Source organism: Capsicum annuum, chromosome 4 (genome assembly GCF_002878395.1).
Source record: "Capsicum annuum cultivar UCD-10X-F1 chromosome 4, UCD10Xv1.1, whole genome shotgun sequence".
Taxonomy (NCBI): domain Eukaryota; kingdom Viridiplantae; phylum Streptophyta; class Magnoliopsida; order Solanales; family Solanaceae; genus Capsicum; species Capsicum annuum.
The window spans coordinates 71,056,821-71,075,205 of NC_061114.1; the positions used below are offsets into that span (position 1 = coordinate 71,056,821).

At 34.6% G+C, this 18,385-nt stretch overlaps 1 protein-coding gene across 14 annotated transcripts; it reads right to left on the reverse strand.

Moving 5' to 3' along the window:
• Nucleotides 1-12,636: 12,636 nt before the first annotated feature.
• LOC107867987 (DNA replication licensing factor MCM2) lies at nt 12,637-17,817 on the reverse strand. 14 transcript variants are annotated; one of them, XR_007054978.1, is made up of 5 exons: nt 17,559-17,817; nt 16,514-16,668; nt 15,579-15,692; nt 15,369-15,494; nt 14,375-15,252 (listed from the first exon to the last, which is right to left on the reverse strand). XR_007054978.1 is itself a non-coding variant. In XM_047411861.1 (5 exons), the coding sequence occupies exons 2-5, from the start codon at nt 16,573-16,575 to the stop codon at nt 15,247-15,249; spliced, it is 294 nt and encodes a 97-aa protein (XP_047267817.1). In that variant the 5' UTR covers nt 16,576-16,668; nt 17,559-17,817; the 3' UTR covers nt 14,376-15,246. The 14 variants fall into 14 exon arrangements, 6 of the variants coding, with proteins under 6 accessions (XP_047267818.1, XP_047267816.1, XP_047267817.1 ...); XM_047411861.1 differs by having other exon boundaries at nt 14,376-15,252; nt 15,579-15,678; XM_047411862.1 differs by having other exon boundaries at nt 14,373-15,249; nt 15,579-15,678; nt 16,514-17,817.
• Between the last annotated feature and the right edge of the window lie 568 nt (nt 17,818-18,385).

An 18,385-nucleotide genomic window follows, 5' to 3' on the forward strand; every position in this document is an offset into this window, starting at 1 on the left:
TCTAATGCGTGTTAGTTGTATGAACCGGAGGTATCAAGGAAGGTCGAGGAATCAGAACCTATGCTATCCCAAGATATAAATATATACAAAGTGTGACACATGCACACGGTCATTAAGACCACCCCCATACCGAAAAATGTGGGTTTCCAGTATCAATCCCTCTGGACCTCCACCTTCACGATGAGATACATAACCCCCTTTAAGACCAATTAAAACATTTACACAGTCCCATTCATCAAACCCAAAATCATCCATTAAGGAAAATACTATTGGTATCGTCATACCTATTATGCTTACAAGCTAATATTATTTTGCCATTTCAATTATCCATCAACTTAGGAGAATAAATCAAAACACGTTCCATTAACCGTTTCTGCAATGCAAGGTTTCCAAATTAGTTTCAATATGCATATGTCTATGTTTCAAAGCCAATTTCATAAGGTGGGTTAAGGTTATTACCAATTCCAGTACCAAAATCCATTTATTTGAGGAATCAACAAACCTCATTCCAATTCCATACCCAATAACTCAATTAGTTCAAATCAAAGCATAAATAATCCATAAAAACCATGGGAAAAAGCAGTTCAACCAAGTAACATCCAAAAGCCCTCAACTCACTTTCAAAATGAACTATTAAATTCATGTGGGTAATAATTAAACACATGCTTTTAACAAATTAAGTTATAGGAAAGAGATACATGCCTTAAATACACAAGAATTTAAAAGTAATTCGAAGTTTGGAGTCCGAATGATGAATTCACAGTGAAATAATGAAGCTTTCTTGGGTTTTGAGTTTTGAAAGAGAATGGAGGATTTTGGTCTTTTGAAACTGATGAAAAGGGGTCACTTTTATGTTTAAAGGACGTACAAGAGTCAAAAGAACCAAAAGCCCCTCATCCCCAAGTGAATAAAAACAAAACTGCACGAAAAATATACCTTAGTGTGGCACGCCAATATCGTGGAGGCTATCCTCTGTAACATACCAATATCAAAGAGGGTAGCCTCCATGACACAGCGATCTCATGGAGGCTAACCTTCGTGGCTTGCCAAAAATGTGAAGGCTTACTGCCTTGGAATTACAAAATGATCCCGAACCCTTTTCAAAAATTCTGAAACTCTTTCGAGACACCCTATTAACATACCAAAATGCAATTCAAGTCAAAAATCGATGTTTTGAATACGAAAAGGTTAAAAATAAAATGATGAAAATTTTAATGGTCTTACAATAAATTTATGCTTTATTAAATCTCATTTTAAATTAGTACAAATAATATATAATAAAGAAACTATATTTTTCATTAAACAAATTTGTATTTGTAAAAAAATAACAAATCTAACAAACTTATTTTTCTCGAGGGAGAAAAACACGATGGATAATTCACATCATTTTCAACAAATGATTTCCTTGTTTCAAAACTTATTTTTCTCTAAAAAGAAAAACAGTGCGAATAATTCAAATTATTTTCAACTAATGATTTCCTTGTTTCAAAAATATGTTACAATGTTAATACATTGTTCAGCCTCCTCATAAGTTTATTCTGCTTTTGAATACTCATTTTGAATTATTGATTTCCATCAACATACTTGATTCTAATATTGAAACCTATAATATAAACCCTGAAATTCATGAAGGAAATCAAATTTAATATTTGAAAAAATATCAATAATTTTTATTTCTACATATTCATAATGAAAAAAATTGATAATATGAAAAAGAATAATTATCAATAACAAATGAGAAAGAGAGAAAGAGAGAAAGAGAGAGAAAGAGAGAGAGAAGGAGGAGGAGGAGAAAGTATAATAATACTTATGTGTTATTGAATGAGTACATATAGGAGGTCAAATTTTTTCATATAATAAATATAGAACTAAAATATAAATCAAGTTTTCCATATTAGTACGAAAATCAACTTAAATTATGGAACATAAAATTTATAGTTTTCTAAAAGTTAACTTTTCCGTATAAACATCACTTAATTGATATGAAAAAAAATTACTTTTACTTTTGTTAATTCATTAATGCGATATAAATGAATTATTAGTCTTACAATTATTGATATGTATATGAAAGGAAGAATATCAATAAAAATTAAAATTTTCTAAGTTATTGATGAGTGATAAATTTACCAGTCATTTACATTCACGTGCACACTACTATGATTTAAATTTTAAAGGCATTAATGAGACAACTTGGTTAGTTGAACACATTAATTTCCATAGTTTGCAAGTATACAAGTGATGAGAAGGAAAGAAGTGGAATTGAGCTTAAAAAGGATCAACAAGAGAAGAGAAATGCAAAGGCTGGAAGACCCTGAGCAGGAAATGATCTCAGTTACTTCAAAATTTTTGAAGAATACACCAAAATCAATTAATAAACTCGAAAATTAACAAGAGGAAAACAAAACTCATACCTTACGCACTTTCATGCAACACATGGAACAAAAATATATGCTTGGCCTTCATATCCTCTTCAGCTTTCCAAGTAGCTTCTTTTCTACCTTTTGGTTTCTCTAAAGAACCTTCGTTGATGATACGTTCTTTGTCCTCAATCTATGAAATTGCCTATCCAATATCTCAAATGATACTTCCTCGTAAGACAAGGAATCAGAAACACCAATACTCTCAATAGGCACTATCAAGGAAGGGTCGCCCACACATTTCTTCAACATTGAAACATGAAATACGGGATGAATGGAACCCAAACTCGCAGGCAAATCCAAGTCATAGGCAACATTCCCAACTCACTTTAAGATTTGATATGGCCCAACATAATAGGACTGAACTTCCCCTTCGTTCCAAACCTTATCACTCTTTTCATAGGAGGGGCTTTCAGGAACACCCAATAACTTACTTCAAACTCCAATTCTCTTCGCCTCACATCCGCATAACACTGTTGGCATCTTTGAGCAGTCTAGAAGTATAAGTCATAACCTTACCACGTTGTATCAACACACAACTCAGTACTACATAGGACGCATTATAATACACAATGAAAACATCAGTACCCTTAGGCAGGGTCAAAACTGGCATAGAATTCAGCTTATCCTTCAACATCTCAAAACTACCCTCACAAGTATCGTTTCACAAAAATATAACCTTTTTTTGAGTCAATTTCATCATAGAGTAGAAATAGAAAAGAAACTTTTCACAAACCACATATAATACCTAGCCAAACCCAGGAAGCTCTGAATATCGATTGGAGTCGTGGGTTTAGGCCACTTCTTAACCACCTCAACTTTCTGTGAATCCACTCTGATCCACTCACTAGAAATGACATGGCCAAGAAAAGTCATAGCACCTAACAAAAATTCACACTTTAAAAATTTGGCCTATAACTTCTGATCCTTATAAGTATGCAACACAACACAATTTCTGATGAACTTCATTTTTGCCGGCTAGATTGAAGGATCTAAAATTTACTTCAAAATTGTTAAAAAATCCACCACACAAAGAAGAGAAAAATATCAAAAATAAATCTTTATTTGTTGCTTCATGTAGGTTGGATTGATTATTATTATTAAAAGATGATTTGTTGCTTTATGTAGAAATGGCACCGAAAATGGCACCAGAAATGGGCAAAAAAAATAAGAATAAATTTGGAGAAGGTTAGGTCGATTGATGTGTGTCTCTGTGCTTATAATTTATTTTTAGTTATTTTTGTATTCAATGCCAGATGTCACCATTTAATTCGTCATTTTTTCACACCATCGCGAGTGTTTTGCACTCGGTTTATGTTTTTAGTTGCTTGTTAAAATAATACTCAAATGGTTCAAATGTCAGGTGGGTTAGGTGTCCAATAGGTACAAAGGTTAGTTAAGAGTTCCAAGTGAAATTTCGAAACAATTTTAAGGGCATATCGATGACTTAAACCTATAAATTATAATGAAATGTTGTACAATATCCTTTTTCATCCAATTATTGTAATTGATGAATAAAATTTAAAGTAAATTGTTATTTTATTAATTATAAATATCTAGCTTTAAATTAAATAGTCTAATCCATTTCAAAACTTAAATTACTAAATTTTATATAAATCTATTTAAGTAAAGTATAAAAGAAATAAATATAAGATAGTTAAGTTTTACAATTACTCCAATAGTTTTTTATTTGTGGGGGAAACGGGGGGGAGGGGGGGGGAGATCTTGTCTAGAGGGATATGACCCTTGTGCTACCGAAGATGTTTCGAATAGGTATCATAAGCTAAATCGATATCAATTCAAATTAAAAGTAGCAAAGCCATGTTTCCGAAGCATACCAAGGTTGAATTCTTTGGACATAAGATTGAGAACATAGTTTGAGTTTAGTATATCCATAAAATTGTCCTAAAAATTAGAAAAAGAACTGAACTTTTGCTTAGTTAAAATATAGTACTTCATGTGCTTTTATGCAATGCTGACAATAATTAAGACTTGGAACTTTTTTAGGGACATTGATTCACAGCATCCAACCAGGTATCACATCATTGACATTTTGAGCATTTGTTACTGCTGTTATTTGGCTTGAAGTTTGTCACACCCCTTTTTCAACCCGAAAATATTAAATTTTAAAGTTCGAAAGGTTTATATTATTAAAGTGACAAAAAACTGAAAATTTGTTTTGAAAAAAGTTTTACATTTTTATTCAGAGTCGCCACTTGACATAATCCGGTGTGCCAAGTCATCTTTGAAAGATCCTTTTCAAAACAGTTTGACTCTAAAAACTGATCTGCGAATAGAGTTTTCGATTAAGGAATTCTGTTGACCAAGGGCAAGGTGTTAGGCACCTCTCGGTCCCGTGGTTCGACCACGGTCGCTTGGTGGAGCGTATCGGCTAATTTGACATTATGAATATATAAACCACACAAAATCACACAAAACAATCAATCAAACAAACAAACAAAATAAATTCAAAATTATAATGTCCAGTTCGAGTTATACAGTCCAAAAATGAAAAATGCAAAAATTTAAACCTACGCTAAACTACACTAATCCTAAACTACATGCCATTGCTTTACTCGGTGCCTCGGGCCTTCACCACGAGCATCTTCCGCCAACATAGTACATCAGGGCATTCCCCGGTGAATAAATACATAAACTTTGGGGCATCTCCCAGCCAAATGAATACATTTCAATCGAATGCGATAAACTAGAAAACATTCAACACACAACTCCGCATTCAAACATCCAACGAAGCATTGATTCCTAAATTTTGCCTACCCAAACCTATATTTGCCTATCCATTTCAACACGTTGTGATCTATCGCGCTCTAACAATATTCGCACTTATTTCGAATTAAATAAAAAAAAGAACAACAATAAAACCAACATCAAACCAAATTCACAATTTTATCAACCTCGTAACTCCACCCCCAAATTCCTTTTTAACACCAAATTCCATGATTCACAATTACAATTTCAACAATCTTTAATCAATTCTATTAACAAAATCTAAACAACAAATCAACATCATTCCATATTCCGTCATCTAATGCATGACCATCAACCGAGATCAAACAACGATAATCAACCAACACAAAATCATAAACAATTCAACCAATCAAAATAAAGAAAAGAGAATGGGGTTAAAGAAATGGACCTCAATAGCACTTTCTTTCATTGATAATAAAGAAAACTCAGACTTGGAATTTCAAATCGAACCTCAACAGCGACAAACTCCGACTTTGATATCCAAACTGATCTCAATAGATAGGTCAATACGAATGAAAATCAAATCCTAAAACCCGAAATGAGAATCAATGAACCCGAAACCCAAAAGAAGAAGAATCCTTCCCCCTCCCCCTTCTTTAATGTCATGTCTTTATCTATTGGACTAAGAAAAACACGTGGGACCCCCAAAATTATTGTCATCTGTTTGTGCTATTGTGTTCTCCTTTTCTTTGTAGGAAAGAAATGTGGTGGGGTCACATGGGTGGGGTAGTGAGATGTCTTAATTTCATAGGAGAGGGTTGTTAATTAGTTATCACAAGAATATTTTGGTTTACATTGGTTAGGGATTTATTATTTTTGTATTTTTGTGGGATATAATTACATGGGTACGGGTATAAGGTAAAATGAGCTAAAAATGAATAAAAATCTACTTCGGGAGGGACAAAATAAGGTGTTTACAGCATGCCCCCTTTGAATGTAAACACGAAGTGTTTTCAGATAAAGAAGTAGACAACGAGACAGAATTTTATCCCGATCATTATTCAAAGAGAATGAAACAAAAGAGAGGAGGAAAACCGAGTCAACACCAGGACATCCTAACTACCTAAGTTATGAAAGAATCAAGTGACGGGTATCTCAAAGGATTGGAAGAAAGATGGACTCTACCGAGTTGGAGAGTCGAGTGAGGTCCCGTCGAGGTTCCGATCCAAGGCTCCGTTATTACATCAAAAATCAAAATTACAGGTTAAAAATAAATAAAATTACAAAAATCTTATCTATGCAGCTTCTTTTGGACTCTTGACTTGAGTTTCATCACCCTATTCTTCAAGCGGGCTCCTGACTTGCAATTTCTTCAACTTGTTGTTTGGCTTTCAATTTCTTCAACTTGTGGTTTGACTTTCAATCTCTTAACCTTGCTACTTGAATTTCAATTTCATCACCCAATTCTTCGGGCAGGCTCCTGACTTGCCATTTCATCACCCTGTTCTTCAGGCTCTCACCCTATTCTTCAGACGGGCTCCTGAAACCAAAATCAAAACTAAAACAAAAATTATCTCAAACGAAAATTATGATAAAGAAAGATTTCATTCATTTATTTTTTATTGAAAATAATGTCCCATTTTTCAGGAGAGTCCTGAACATGAAATAAATTCTCATTTTCCAGGAGGGTCCTGATCAGAAAGTAAATTCTCATTTTTCAGGAGGGTCCTGAGCAAAAAGAAATTCTATTTTTCAGGAGGGTCCTGAATAGAAATTAAAATCCCATTTTTCAGGAGGGTCCTGAACAGAAAGTAAATTTTCATTTTTCAGAAGGGTCCTGATCAAAAAGTAAAATCTTATTTTTCAGGAGGGCCCTGAATATAAATTAAAATCTCACGGATTTGCATTTCCAATGGTAGCTGAATTAAGTGGAGCGAATTTTTCCCTGTTTCAACAAAAAAAATTTGCCAGTTAAAAACTTAGTGGTGGCTTGCGGCACTTGGCTGTCCCGACACCTGCTCCAGTGTTCATTCCCTTTATTTTATTTCAGATTGCTGGCACTTGCCCCTGCTTTGTCGTGTCATTGACCCAAACTTAGATTATTAAGAGTGACTCCAAAATAAACGCAGTATCTCTGCTTTGTCATGCTTCTCAGATAAACCCTTTAAACCTTGGTATTTTCATGAGTTCTCAAGCTTGTCTGCTGACAAAAATTTCTACATGCCTTATTCGGCCTACAATTATGTCTCTTTCATATGCTAACTTTGTTTTGCTTTGTGCAATTAAAGAAGCTAGTAGCCAGTTTTGAAACCTTTTCTCACTTATTTTGTCATGGACTAGACTCAAAGACACGAGAAAAATGACAATGATTTTTTTTATTTGGATTACTGACTCAAGAAAATAAAAATAAAGATAAAGAGAAGAAACAAAAGACAATGAATATCCCCATTTGAAACAAAGAAATGAAAAATTTATCTAAAATGACAATCAACTCTAATGATTATGTCATGCATTTGGATTAAGCTATCTGGTCTTTTCATCCAAACTTTAACCAATTGTTGTTGAGCTAATGACCCTGAAATTGAGTTACTTCCATGGGTCAATTACATTCAGAGACCTCATTCGGCTAGTGACACCTTGAAGGATTTTTGCCAACAAGCCTCTCTCATTTTCTTTATCTCGTCTCACCATTGCCTTATGGTATCCATGAGTTTTTTTCACCAATGAGATCCTCTAATTTTATCTCTCTCAATTTACTATCTTCTTACGGTGCCCGTGAGGGTTTTCACCGATAAGACTCTCTCATTTTCATTTCTCTCCTAATTTCTTACGCTGACGAAGACAAGTAGTTCCCAAAATATGTCATCACATCCATTGTATGCTTAGACTTAGCATTCTCAAAGACTGATCTAAAGGTCTTTCTTTGGTTGTAACTTGACTTTTGGATAGGGTTAGAAAGAAAAAATAGCATGGGGCCCAAACGACACTTGAAGTGGGGTGGAACTTACAACTTTTGGAATCGACTCAAACAATGAGGATTAACTCATGCCCCAGTTTCTTTTGACTGGACAATTCTAAATTGTTTATTTGGTTGGACCGAGCCCCGGGTAAGACAGCCTACGTATCTCACCTCCGAAAGAGGAGAATCAGGTCACGCGTAGTTCTGGCAGCTTGTTTTGCATTGATTCTAAATTCTTTTTCTTCTATGTTTCTTTTATTGACTCATTTTCTTTGGGAATTTTCTGACTCTATTTATCTTGACACTCTTCTTTTTTTTTTTGACACATTTTTTCTCTTTTTTTTTCTTGAAAACTTTTTTGACTCTAGTCTTTTACTCGATACTTTTTTTTTGAGCTTTGCTGACTCTACCTTGATTTCAAAAGAGGGGTATGAAAGAAAATAACACTAAGGCTCAAATGGGGTAAACAAAGGATGACACAATGTTTGGATAGCAGAATGAAATACCTTCGTCATATCAATCCTTAAAGATGCTAATACATAGCATGCAATGTGAAAGTGCATGATCAATATAACTTATGACATGTTTTACAACACTAGCTTTTCCCGAGCATGTGTGGCCTCTCTTCTTCTACACTTGTCAAACATACAACTCCACCTTTGTTGTACATCCCTCACATTGAATAACTCATGCTTTCAAGGAGTTGATTTTTTTTGTCCCTCGGGATCACACATCCGCTATTTGACCTAATTGAGCTGTGTTTTTCAATTGATGACCAAGTTATTCTTGTGATTCTCAAAATAATTTTCAAAGAAGGCTTGAACTTGTCACCAAATGTCTCAGCACTCTACCTATTTTCTCAGATGCTCTTTTTTTCTAACTTTAATTCTCTGATTCAACGTTCATTCTTAAACTGAATTTTAAGATCTGACTGAAAATTCCGTTAGCATGTCATATCACAGAGTCAACATAAAATGTAATGTGGAAAGAAAACAAAAAAGATATATTTAAAACACAAAGGAAAATGGGGCACTCCATTTAATTAAAATGAAAGAAGGGTTTGAACATAATGACAAAGGAACAAAACAACATAAATCTCGAACTACAACCCTGAAATAATTCAGATAGTAGAAAATAAAATAAAACAAACTATCAGACCTCTTCCTAAGAGAGAGAGAGGTGACTTCTCAATTGCTCAGCCTGATAACTTAGCCACTGATTTGCATATCAGCATGACTAGAGCTTTCCTCACTGTCAATATTCTGCACCATAATTGATCTATCTTGAATCATATTTTCCAAGCCTGACACTCTTCAATACTGTGACCCTGAACATCAAAATGATATGCACATCGTACACTAAGGTCAAAACTTCTTAAATGCGGGTCAGGAGTATACCCAAGGAGAGGAATGATCATGCCCCACTGTACTAATAAACTAGCATACGACTCTCCAATTAGTGTGAAGTTATCTCTCAACTTCAGCTTCATTTCATTGTTTGGCTTGGACTAAAAATCTGGCTTAGGAGGGCTTTGGGATGTTTGTGAAGTTTGAGAATGACTCTGATGAGTTGGTGCACGCCATAGTTGGTAAGAAAGAAGTTGAACATATGGTTGTACGCAGTATACAAGATATGGAGGTGGGGAAATGAAGTATAATGGATTTTGAGAGGGATTATAGAGAGCTTGGGTATGAACTTGGGCTTGAGACTGACGGCAACGACGTCATCGTCTTCTTAGATATGCCTGTTCTCCAACTACAATAGCAGTTGTATCTTTTTCATTCTTCTCCCCTCCAGTTTTCTTTAATTGATTGTAATGTTGTCCCAAATGTTTCACAGATTCCTCCTGTATATCTTGCTCCTCAAGTTTCGACATCTCAAGGATTGGAGGAAGGTTATCACTTAAAGACATGTCCCATTCCTTATATGAAACATCTTCTTTACCCACATATTCTAGGGTACTTTTCCTAGTATTTTCTGCACTCTTCATTTTTTCAACCATTTCCTCTGGCTCTTCTGACAAGCTAGACTTCTTGTTAAAAAAATTTGGTGGTCCAATTAGCTTAAAAGTAGGATCAGGAGTATAACAATGATCACCAATAGTATTGAACAAGGGTCCACTAGCAGCATGGAGAAGCACAACCGTTGGGTGGCTAGCCAATGTAGAAGCCTCAGTAGAGGATTGAGCAACAAGATCACGGACGACATGTGGTGTTGTGAATGTAGTAGGCTTATACTGAGGAGCTAGAGGAAAAGTGGTGGAAGTATTGAGATACTTTGGGCTTGGAATGAATTCTGAGTCATGTTGCGGTGCTTCAACAATAGTAGGAAACTGACTCTCCAATTTTGGTGGAAAACTCGAGGTATTTGTAGGATCAATAGCGGAAAATAGAGGAGGAGGCAACCCACTAGCCCAAGATTGATACATTTCTGTCATTTGTTACCTTAATCTCTTAATCTCTTGCTTCAAACTCTCATTTTCCTGATTCTTTGTTTGATCCATGATGTCATTCTCTATATCCTTGTCGGACACAGTTAACTCTCCCTCGGACCTGGGGTAATGTGGAGGATCAGTCAGGATGCCACAAACCAACCACCTTAAACTAACTGAACAAGAGATAGCAAAGGCGTTAAAACGCAACACTTTTTTTTTCAAAACCTTTTTTTCCATTTTTAAAAGATCACCGAGCCCAAGAAGGGCGCCTACATATCTCACCCCCGAGAGAGGAGAATGTAATGTGCGTAGTTCATGAAGTCTTACCAAAATTTTCAATTAAACTCTTTTTCCTTTTCTTCTTTTACTCATTTTTTTTGAAACTTTGAGAAGAGAAAATAACAAATTGTCAAAAGAATTGACGAAAATCTTTTTGAATTTTTCAAATTTAACATCTCTATACAACATGAAACTTACGATTACTAAAGAAAACTCTTTTTGAATTTTCGATGTTGAATTTCATATGAAAGTGAATCTTGAAACTACCAAAGGAAAATCTTTTTGTAGTTTTTTTTAAAGATGTATATGAAACACCTATCTAATAAAAAGTAAAGAAAATCTTTCTTTTTTTTGAATTTTTCAAATAAAATCCCCGAACCAACAATAGACTGCCTATATATCTCACTCCCGAGAGAGGAGAATCAGGGGTGCGTAGTTCATCCAAATTGAGAGAGACGACTAAAGACAGACGAATAAAATCTTTTTAGGTTTTTAATTAGAAACTAACACCAACAACTATGAAAGAAAAAAATCTTTTTGATATTTTTGTTATATAAAAATGTACAAAGCTCCTATTTAAATGAAAAAAATATTTTTGGAGTTTTCAAATTGTGAAAACTTACTAAAGAAATAAAAGAAAAATCTTTTTAACGTTTTTGATTTTTTGGGAAACGAGTGCAAAAAGTAAAAAAAACATTTTTTTTTAACTGTGAAAAATAAAAGCCATAAAGAACCTTAAAAACTACCAAATCTCTTTTTTTTTTCTTCCTTTTTTCCAATTTCTTGCCTACACACTTTGCTTCTAACTCATGCTTTTGCCCAAATCAGTCTGTCAAATGACCTCATTACCCTCAAAGATGAAACATTTAGCACGTAGGGATGCTTTAGAGGTGAGTCTCCTACAAAGGGCCATGCAGGTCTCGCTAGATCACAATATGATGCAAATAAGAATGACCTAAAGGCTGACCTACGCTGGGGTTCACTAACAAGGCTGTTCGGGGGAGCATATGATCGATAGTGGTTGCGCTAGGTTTCCACTCACTCCATACCAGCTGACGGCTCCCCTCCTAAAAATAAGGGTGACTCAACTATAGGTCGTGTACACAATGTGTACAACAGAACTTGTTGCAAAAAGAATTGATTTGGTTTATGCAAATCATGTCAGATATAAAGCGATAACACATAAAAGAAAACTGTAAGCATGTAGCACGTAGCACGTAGACACTCAACAACGATACACAAATACAAGCAATAACACAAACAATGTCTATACGCTCATAATGTCAAAACTAAGTCGATATAACTCCAAAAATAAACTAAGCCGATATAACTCCAAAAATAAACTCAAATTCTGAAAAGGTTCCCCGACAGAGTCGTCAGAGATGTCACACCCTTTTTACAACCAAAAGAGATTAAATTTTAAGGTTCGAAAGAGTTTTTGTTATTAAAGTGACAAAAGACTAAATTTTAAGGTTCGAAAAAATTTTTGCTATTAAAGTGACAAAAGACTGAAAATTTGTTTTGAAAAAGGATTGACATTTTTATTCAAAATCGCCACTTGATATTAAGGAATTCTGTTGACCAAAAGGAAGGTGTTAGACACCCCTCGATCCCATGGTTCGACCATGGTCGCTTGGTGGAGCGTATCGGCTAATTTGACATTATGAATATATAAACCACACAAAATCACACAAAGCAATCAATTAAACAAACAAACAAAACAAATTCAAAGTTATAGTGTCCAGTCCGTGTTATACAGTCCAAAAATAAAAAATTCAAAAATTTAAACCTACGCTAAACTACACTAATCCTAAACTACATTCCACTGCTTTACCCGATGCCTCGGGCCTTCACCACGAGCATCTTCCGCCAACATAGTACGTCGGAGCATTCCCCGGTGAATAAATACATAAACTTCGAGGCATCTCCCGACCAAATGAATACATTTCAATCGAATGTGATAAACTAGAAAAAATTCAACACACAACTCCGCATTCAAACATCCAACGACGCATTGATTCCTAAATTTTGCCTACCCGAACCTATATTTGCCTATCCATTTCAACATGTCGTGATCTATCACGCTTTAACAATATTCGCACTTATTCCGAATTAAACAAAAAAAAGAACAACAATATAACCAACATCAAACCAAATTCACAATTTTATCAATCTCGTAACTCCACCCTCAAATTCCTTTTTAACACCAAATTTCATGATTTACAAATACAATTTCAACAATCTTTAATCAATTCTATTAACGAAATCTAAACAACAAATCAACATCATTCCACATTCCATCATCTAATGCATGAACATCAACCGAGATCAAACAACGATAATCAACCAAGACAAAATCATAAACAATTCAACCAATCAAAATAAAGGAAAGAGAACGGGGTTAAAGAAATGGACCTCAATAGCACTTGCTTTCGTTGATAATAAAGAAAACCCGAACTTAGAATTTTGAATCGAACCTCAACGGCGACAAACTCCGACTTCGATATCCAAACTGATCTCAATAGACAGGTCAATACGAATGAAAATCAAATCCCAGAACCCGAAATGAGAATCAATGAACCCGAAACCCAATTTCGAAAATGAAACGCTAAGACAGACCAACCCACGGCTTCGAAAGTCTGATAACCACTGAAAACCAGTATGACCTGAGCAAAATATCGTGGAAACCAGAGAAATTCGAACCGAATCCAAGAGTTCGAACGAAATTGAAAGCGGATCGAGATTCGCTCGACCGCTTTATGATGTTGCGACTCCGAAGGCCTCAACGATGACCAAAACGACGAGAAATATATCGATTACGATGTATTCCGACGGGTTTAAACGTTTTTGTGACTACGTTGATGCATTTCCAACGAGTATGTCACCGAAACGATAACCCACCCCGAAATCTACTTTCTCTCTCTCCGTGACACTCTCTCGGATCTACCCCTTCTCGGTGTGTGTGATTTTTTCTGAAGCAGAAGAAACCAAAACCAAAAATAACAATGGAGTCTATGCCCTTTTTTTTTCGTTCCTTTTCTCCCCCAGAGAAGAAGAATCCTCCCCCTCCCCCTTCTTTAATGTCATGTCTTTATCAATTGGACTAAGAAAAACACGTGGGACCCCCAAAATTGTTGTCATCTGTTTGTGCAATTGTGTTCTCCTTTTCTTTGTGGGAAAGAAATGTGGTGGGGTCACGTGGGTGGGGTAGTGAGGTGTCTTAATTTCAAATGAGAGGGTTGTTAATTAATTATCACAAAAATATTTTGGTTTAGGTTGGTTAAGAATTTGTTATTTTTGTATTTTTGTGGGATATAATCACATGGGTGCAGGTATACAGTAAAATGAGCTAAAAATGAACAAAAATCTACTTCGGGAGGGACAAAATTAGGTGTGTACAAAGTATTGCATTTCCATTTGAATTTTTGTCGTCTGCTTCACCCTTTGTTGTTTATGGCTGTAGCAATGAGAGAATGTTTTTTTACCAGCACAAGTGATTCGAAAACATCCTTTCTAGCATTGAGCATGTTCCAACGAATAAGATCAGTAGTTGAACAACCTGAATAAATTTAGAGAGGGGAACCTAACGAATTTAGATAAGCACTTGATTGACGTAGACAGACACAGGACCTAAAAGAGGCTTCAAAATTCAGAAGTAGTTTGTCTAGATAAAATGTTGAACTCAATTTCTACAACCTAACTATAAATTCTTTCCTTTTATTTGGACTACCAACATTTGGGAATGTTACAAGATGAGATAATTGAGAGAATTCTGTGTGTTTTCTATTGAATAGGATAACTGAATATATACACGGTTGTTTATAACAAACTGCAAGAGAATAGGGAGATATGGTTATTTATAACAAACTGCAAAAGAATAGGGAGATATAGCTAACGTATAACACTAACCCATGTATCCTAAAATATAGCTAATTGAACTTATCTATCCTACTTTATCTCTAACAGGGAATAACATTACTTGTCTGTTCCCGATTGTTTTGGTCAAAGAGGCATTCACTACGTTTATAACAGTGGGACTACCTTCAATAAGATGAAACTTTTATGAAAAGCAAGAAAACTTCAAATATTTGACTTTGGAGGGGGTTTGCTGGAGGAGATTTTTTTGTCTCGTCCTTTAAATAAAATGGTTAACAGATATACAAGCATTACCAAAAGTAAAAAATCTAGCTAAACATTAACATACACTGAACATTTTAATGTAATAGGTCAAATGATTATGTCTTATGTAAGTCTAACATGAGCGACGATGAGGTAAAGTGCTGATATTATTACCTTTTCCAATGCCTTTTGCACCCCAAATTTCTGAGTTGATATAAATGAATTCAGATAAACGCGAATTGCCATATCCACGTCTTCTTGAGTAACATGTTGTCTAAGATGCATCCCAGTATGGGCTTCAAAAATCATTATCATCAATTCGATGTGCCTCACTGCTATGGGATTTCCTTGTCCATGTTGTAATACACGAGATAACAAGTCATTGCTAAAATGTTAAAATTAATATACTTCAAATCATTCAAGAAAAAGCTCCAATGAATGGCAATCTCACCGAAGATTCTCTCCTTGGTTCAACATAAACCTGTGTGAGCTTGTCCAAATACGCATCGTGTAACTTAGGGAATACATTCAACTTTGCATAAGTTAAATACTTCTTTATTAACTCTTGAGGAATTATCTGTGTGAAAAAAGAAACTTTAATAGATTTAAACAACCCCATACTGTTCAAATAAATGGTGAAAAAATGAGTTGCAAGGACAACCTCAGGATCAAATGCAGCCATAGTGACACGGTCATCATCCTGTGAATCAGTGAAGGACTTCTCATCTAAACTAGCACCTTTTGCTTGTAACCTGAAATGACTATCAACAACAAACTTTGCAAGCATCTTATCAGTGACTGAATCAACACATCCCGCACATAATCAGTTTCCTTCAGTCCAAAAATTGTTGAAGGAAAAGCAAAACCAGATTGACAGTACATTAACAGAATGAGGCATAACCTTGATAACACAAAGTACATCAAATCGAGAAATGATTGGATCTGTCAATTCCACAATTTTTGTGAAATTCTTTGAGGAATAATATCTATAGGGAAGGATTTAAGAGAGAAGTCAAGAAACAGGAAAGAGATATCAAGTGAAGACAAAATAAGAGCATGCATAAGCTGCTCAGAGGATAAATAATGACTTTTAGAAAGTATAATACTTAATTCTACCAAATTGTATTTGCACATTAGAACCTTACAAGAATGAGTTGCTAGGTTGGTATTGGATTCGGTGAATGCTGGCAGCAAAAGAAAATAAAAACCTAAACATAACGCAAAGATCAAGAAAATACAAAGATCTGGTAACCATCAAAGATGTGGAAACCACATCTATAATACAGGAATTAAGCTAAATTTCCAAGATAGAGCTGGTAGACAACTAACAGTAACATCAACTTCAAACGGAAATGTCTACTATTAGTATCATATGATCATCCTATTTCTCAAGTTATACTCACTCTAAACAAAGCATACAAAATAAATTTAGGAAAAGGGGAAACAAGAGAATGTTATAATCAAGGAAACAATGTAGGGAAGACCAGCTAAAAGTGCAGCTATCAGATTTGCCCCAAAACTCTAAACTTACAATTTACTATAACTTCCTGAACACCTCTAAGCTTAATGAGGTTGAAAATGAGGCTCTTTACACACCTCTGAGAGAAACATTTTTCAATAACGAAACTTTTCTTGAATAGCCAAACGCTTAATGACATATATTACGTCTTGATCCCTCTTGTGGTCATAATTTTTTGTTTTCGTTGAACTTGTATTAAAGAGAGCACCCAGAATACCCCGCTAGTTGGTAGCTGTAAAGAACACACCAAGATATTAGATGTTAAATATTACCACTAAGTTCCAATTTCAACATTCATAGACACGGCTACAAACTATCAAGTTCAGCGCTTCCATATTTGTGGATCAATAGCAGTTTTCCTTCATTTTGCTTGATTGATAAGAGAATGCATTTCTAACTATTTAACTGGAGATAAAAGAGCCAGCACTAATATGCTTGGCTCCAGGTTTTCCATTTAAAAGTAGTTTATATTTCATATATCAATAGAGGGCCACAACTTTGTCCAACGTTAATTAAATAATAATAGTCATTAACCCATAAAGCGAAAGCAAGATTAGACTACTGAAACTATTTTTAAAGGAGATTATTTTACCAATGATTCTGATCCTTTGAGAAATTGCAAGAAAATAAACTCAAATCCAGAAATTAAATTTGAAAGAATAAAAATGAAGGGGGCTTGAAGGAAGGAGAGCCTTGGAGTAACTGATAAAAGTTGTGTCATAGGTCACGGGTTAAGCCTTGAAAACAACCTTTGGCAGAAATGCAAGATAAGGCTGCGTACGATACACACTTGTGGTGGAGCCCTTCTCCGTACACTGCACATGGCGATAGCTTTAGTGCACCGAGTTGCCTTTTTAAAGTGCGGTAATATAAGTTAATGTTCTCCAATATTTCAAATCATGAACACGAAAACTATTAACTTGCCTTAGAAGAAATGTCAACTATTAGATCTCTATGTGAAATCTTGGATCCCATACATGTTATAATCATACCCTTTTCTATGCCTCAAATTTCAAATTTAAATATCAATTTCTACCAAAGAATCTCTAGCAAGGTCACAAACAAATACATAAATTACAACAAGTGGAGACCCAGATAAAGAAATAGAAAGAAACAACTAACCTTTTGGGTTAGATGATGTCTATAGAACAGAGAAAGCCTTCAGAAATAAACAAAAATTGGAAGTGGACAATGAAAATAAATAATTCGGACAACTCCGGTGAAATATTTAGCAACTAAATTATATCCAAATTGAAGAACAGGAAGAGAAATCGAATCTCTTCTAAGAGAAAAATTATTATTAACTACACGTTTAGGAGATAACCTCAAGAACTAAGGTGGCCTTTTGTTTGATTTGAAGGACACGCTGTTGTAGATGGCAACATTGAACACATGTATAAAGAAGAGTTAATCCATGTAAAAATATTCTAAACTCGACATCAAATTATAACTTTCACCTTAAACTTTGATAGTGCACAAATAAGACCCTTTAACTATTCAAAATCTGAACAATATGACCTTCAATTTTGCAACCCCATGCATGAGTCTCACTCGCACCTACGTGGAAAGGTCTCCAATCACACGGTGTCATGTCGTTAAAAGAATTGACTTAGAAAGGGGTCATATTTATATAATTTTGAATAGTTAAAGATCATATTTGTGTACATTCAAAGTTTTGCTTTTTATATTAAAACGCCGTCGTTTTTATTATTATTATTATTATAATAGCAGCACCTAACGAGGTCATATTTGTATAGTTTTGAATAGTTAAAGATCTATAGTAGCAGCACCTAACTTTTTTTTTTAATTTTAAAAAATTATTATTATTATTATTATTATTTTATTTCTATAACAGCTAGTTTTTATTTATTTCTATAGTATCAGCACCTAACTTTTTTTTAATTTAAAAAAATTATTATTATTATTTTATTTATTTCTATAGCAGCAGC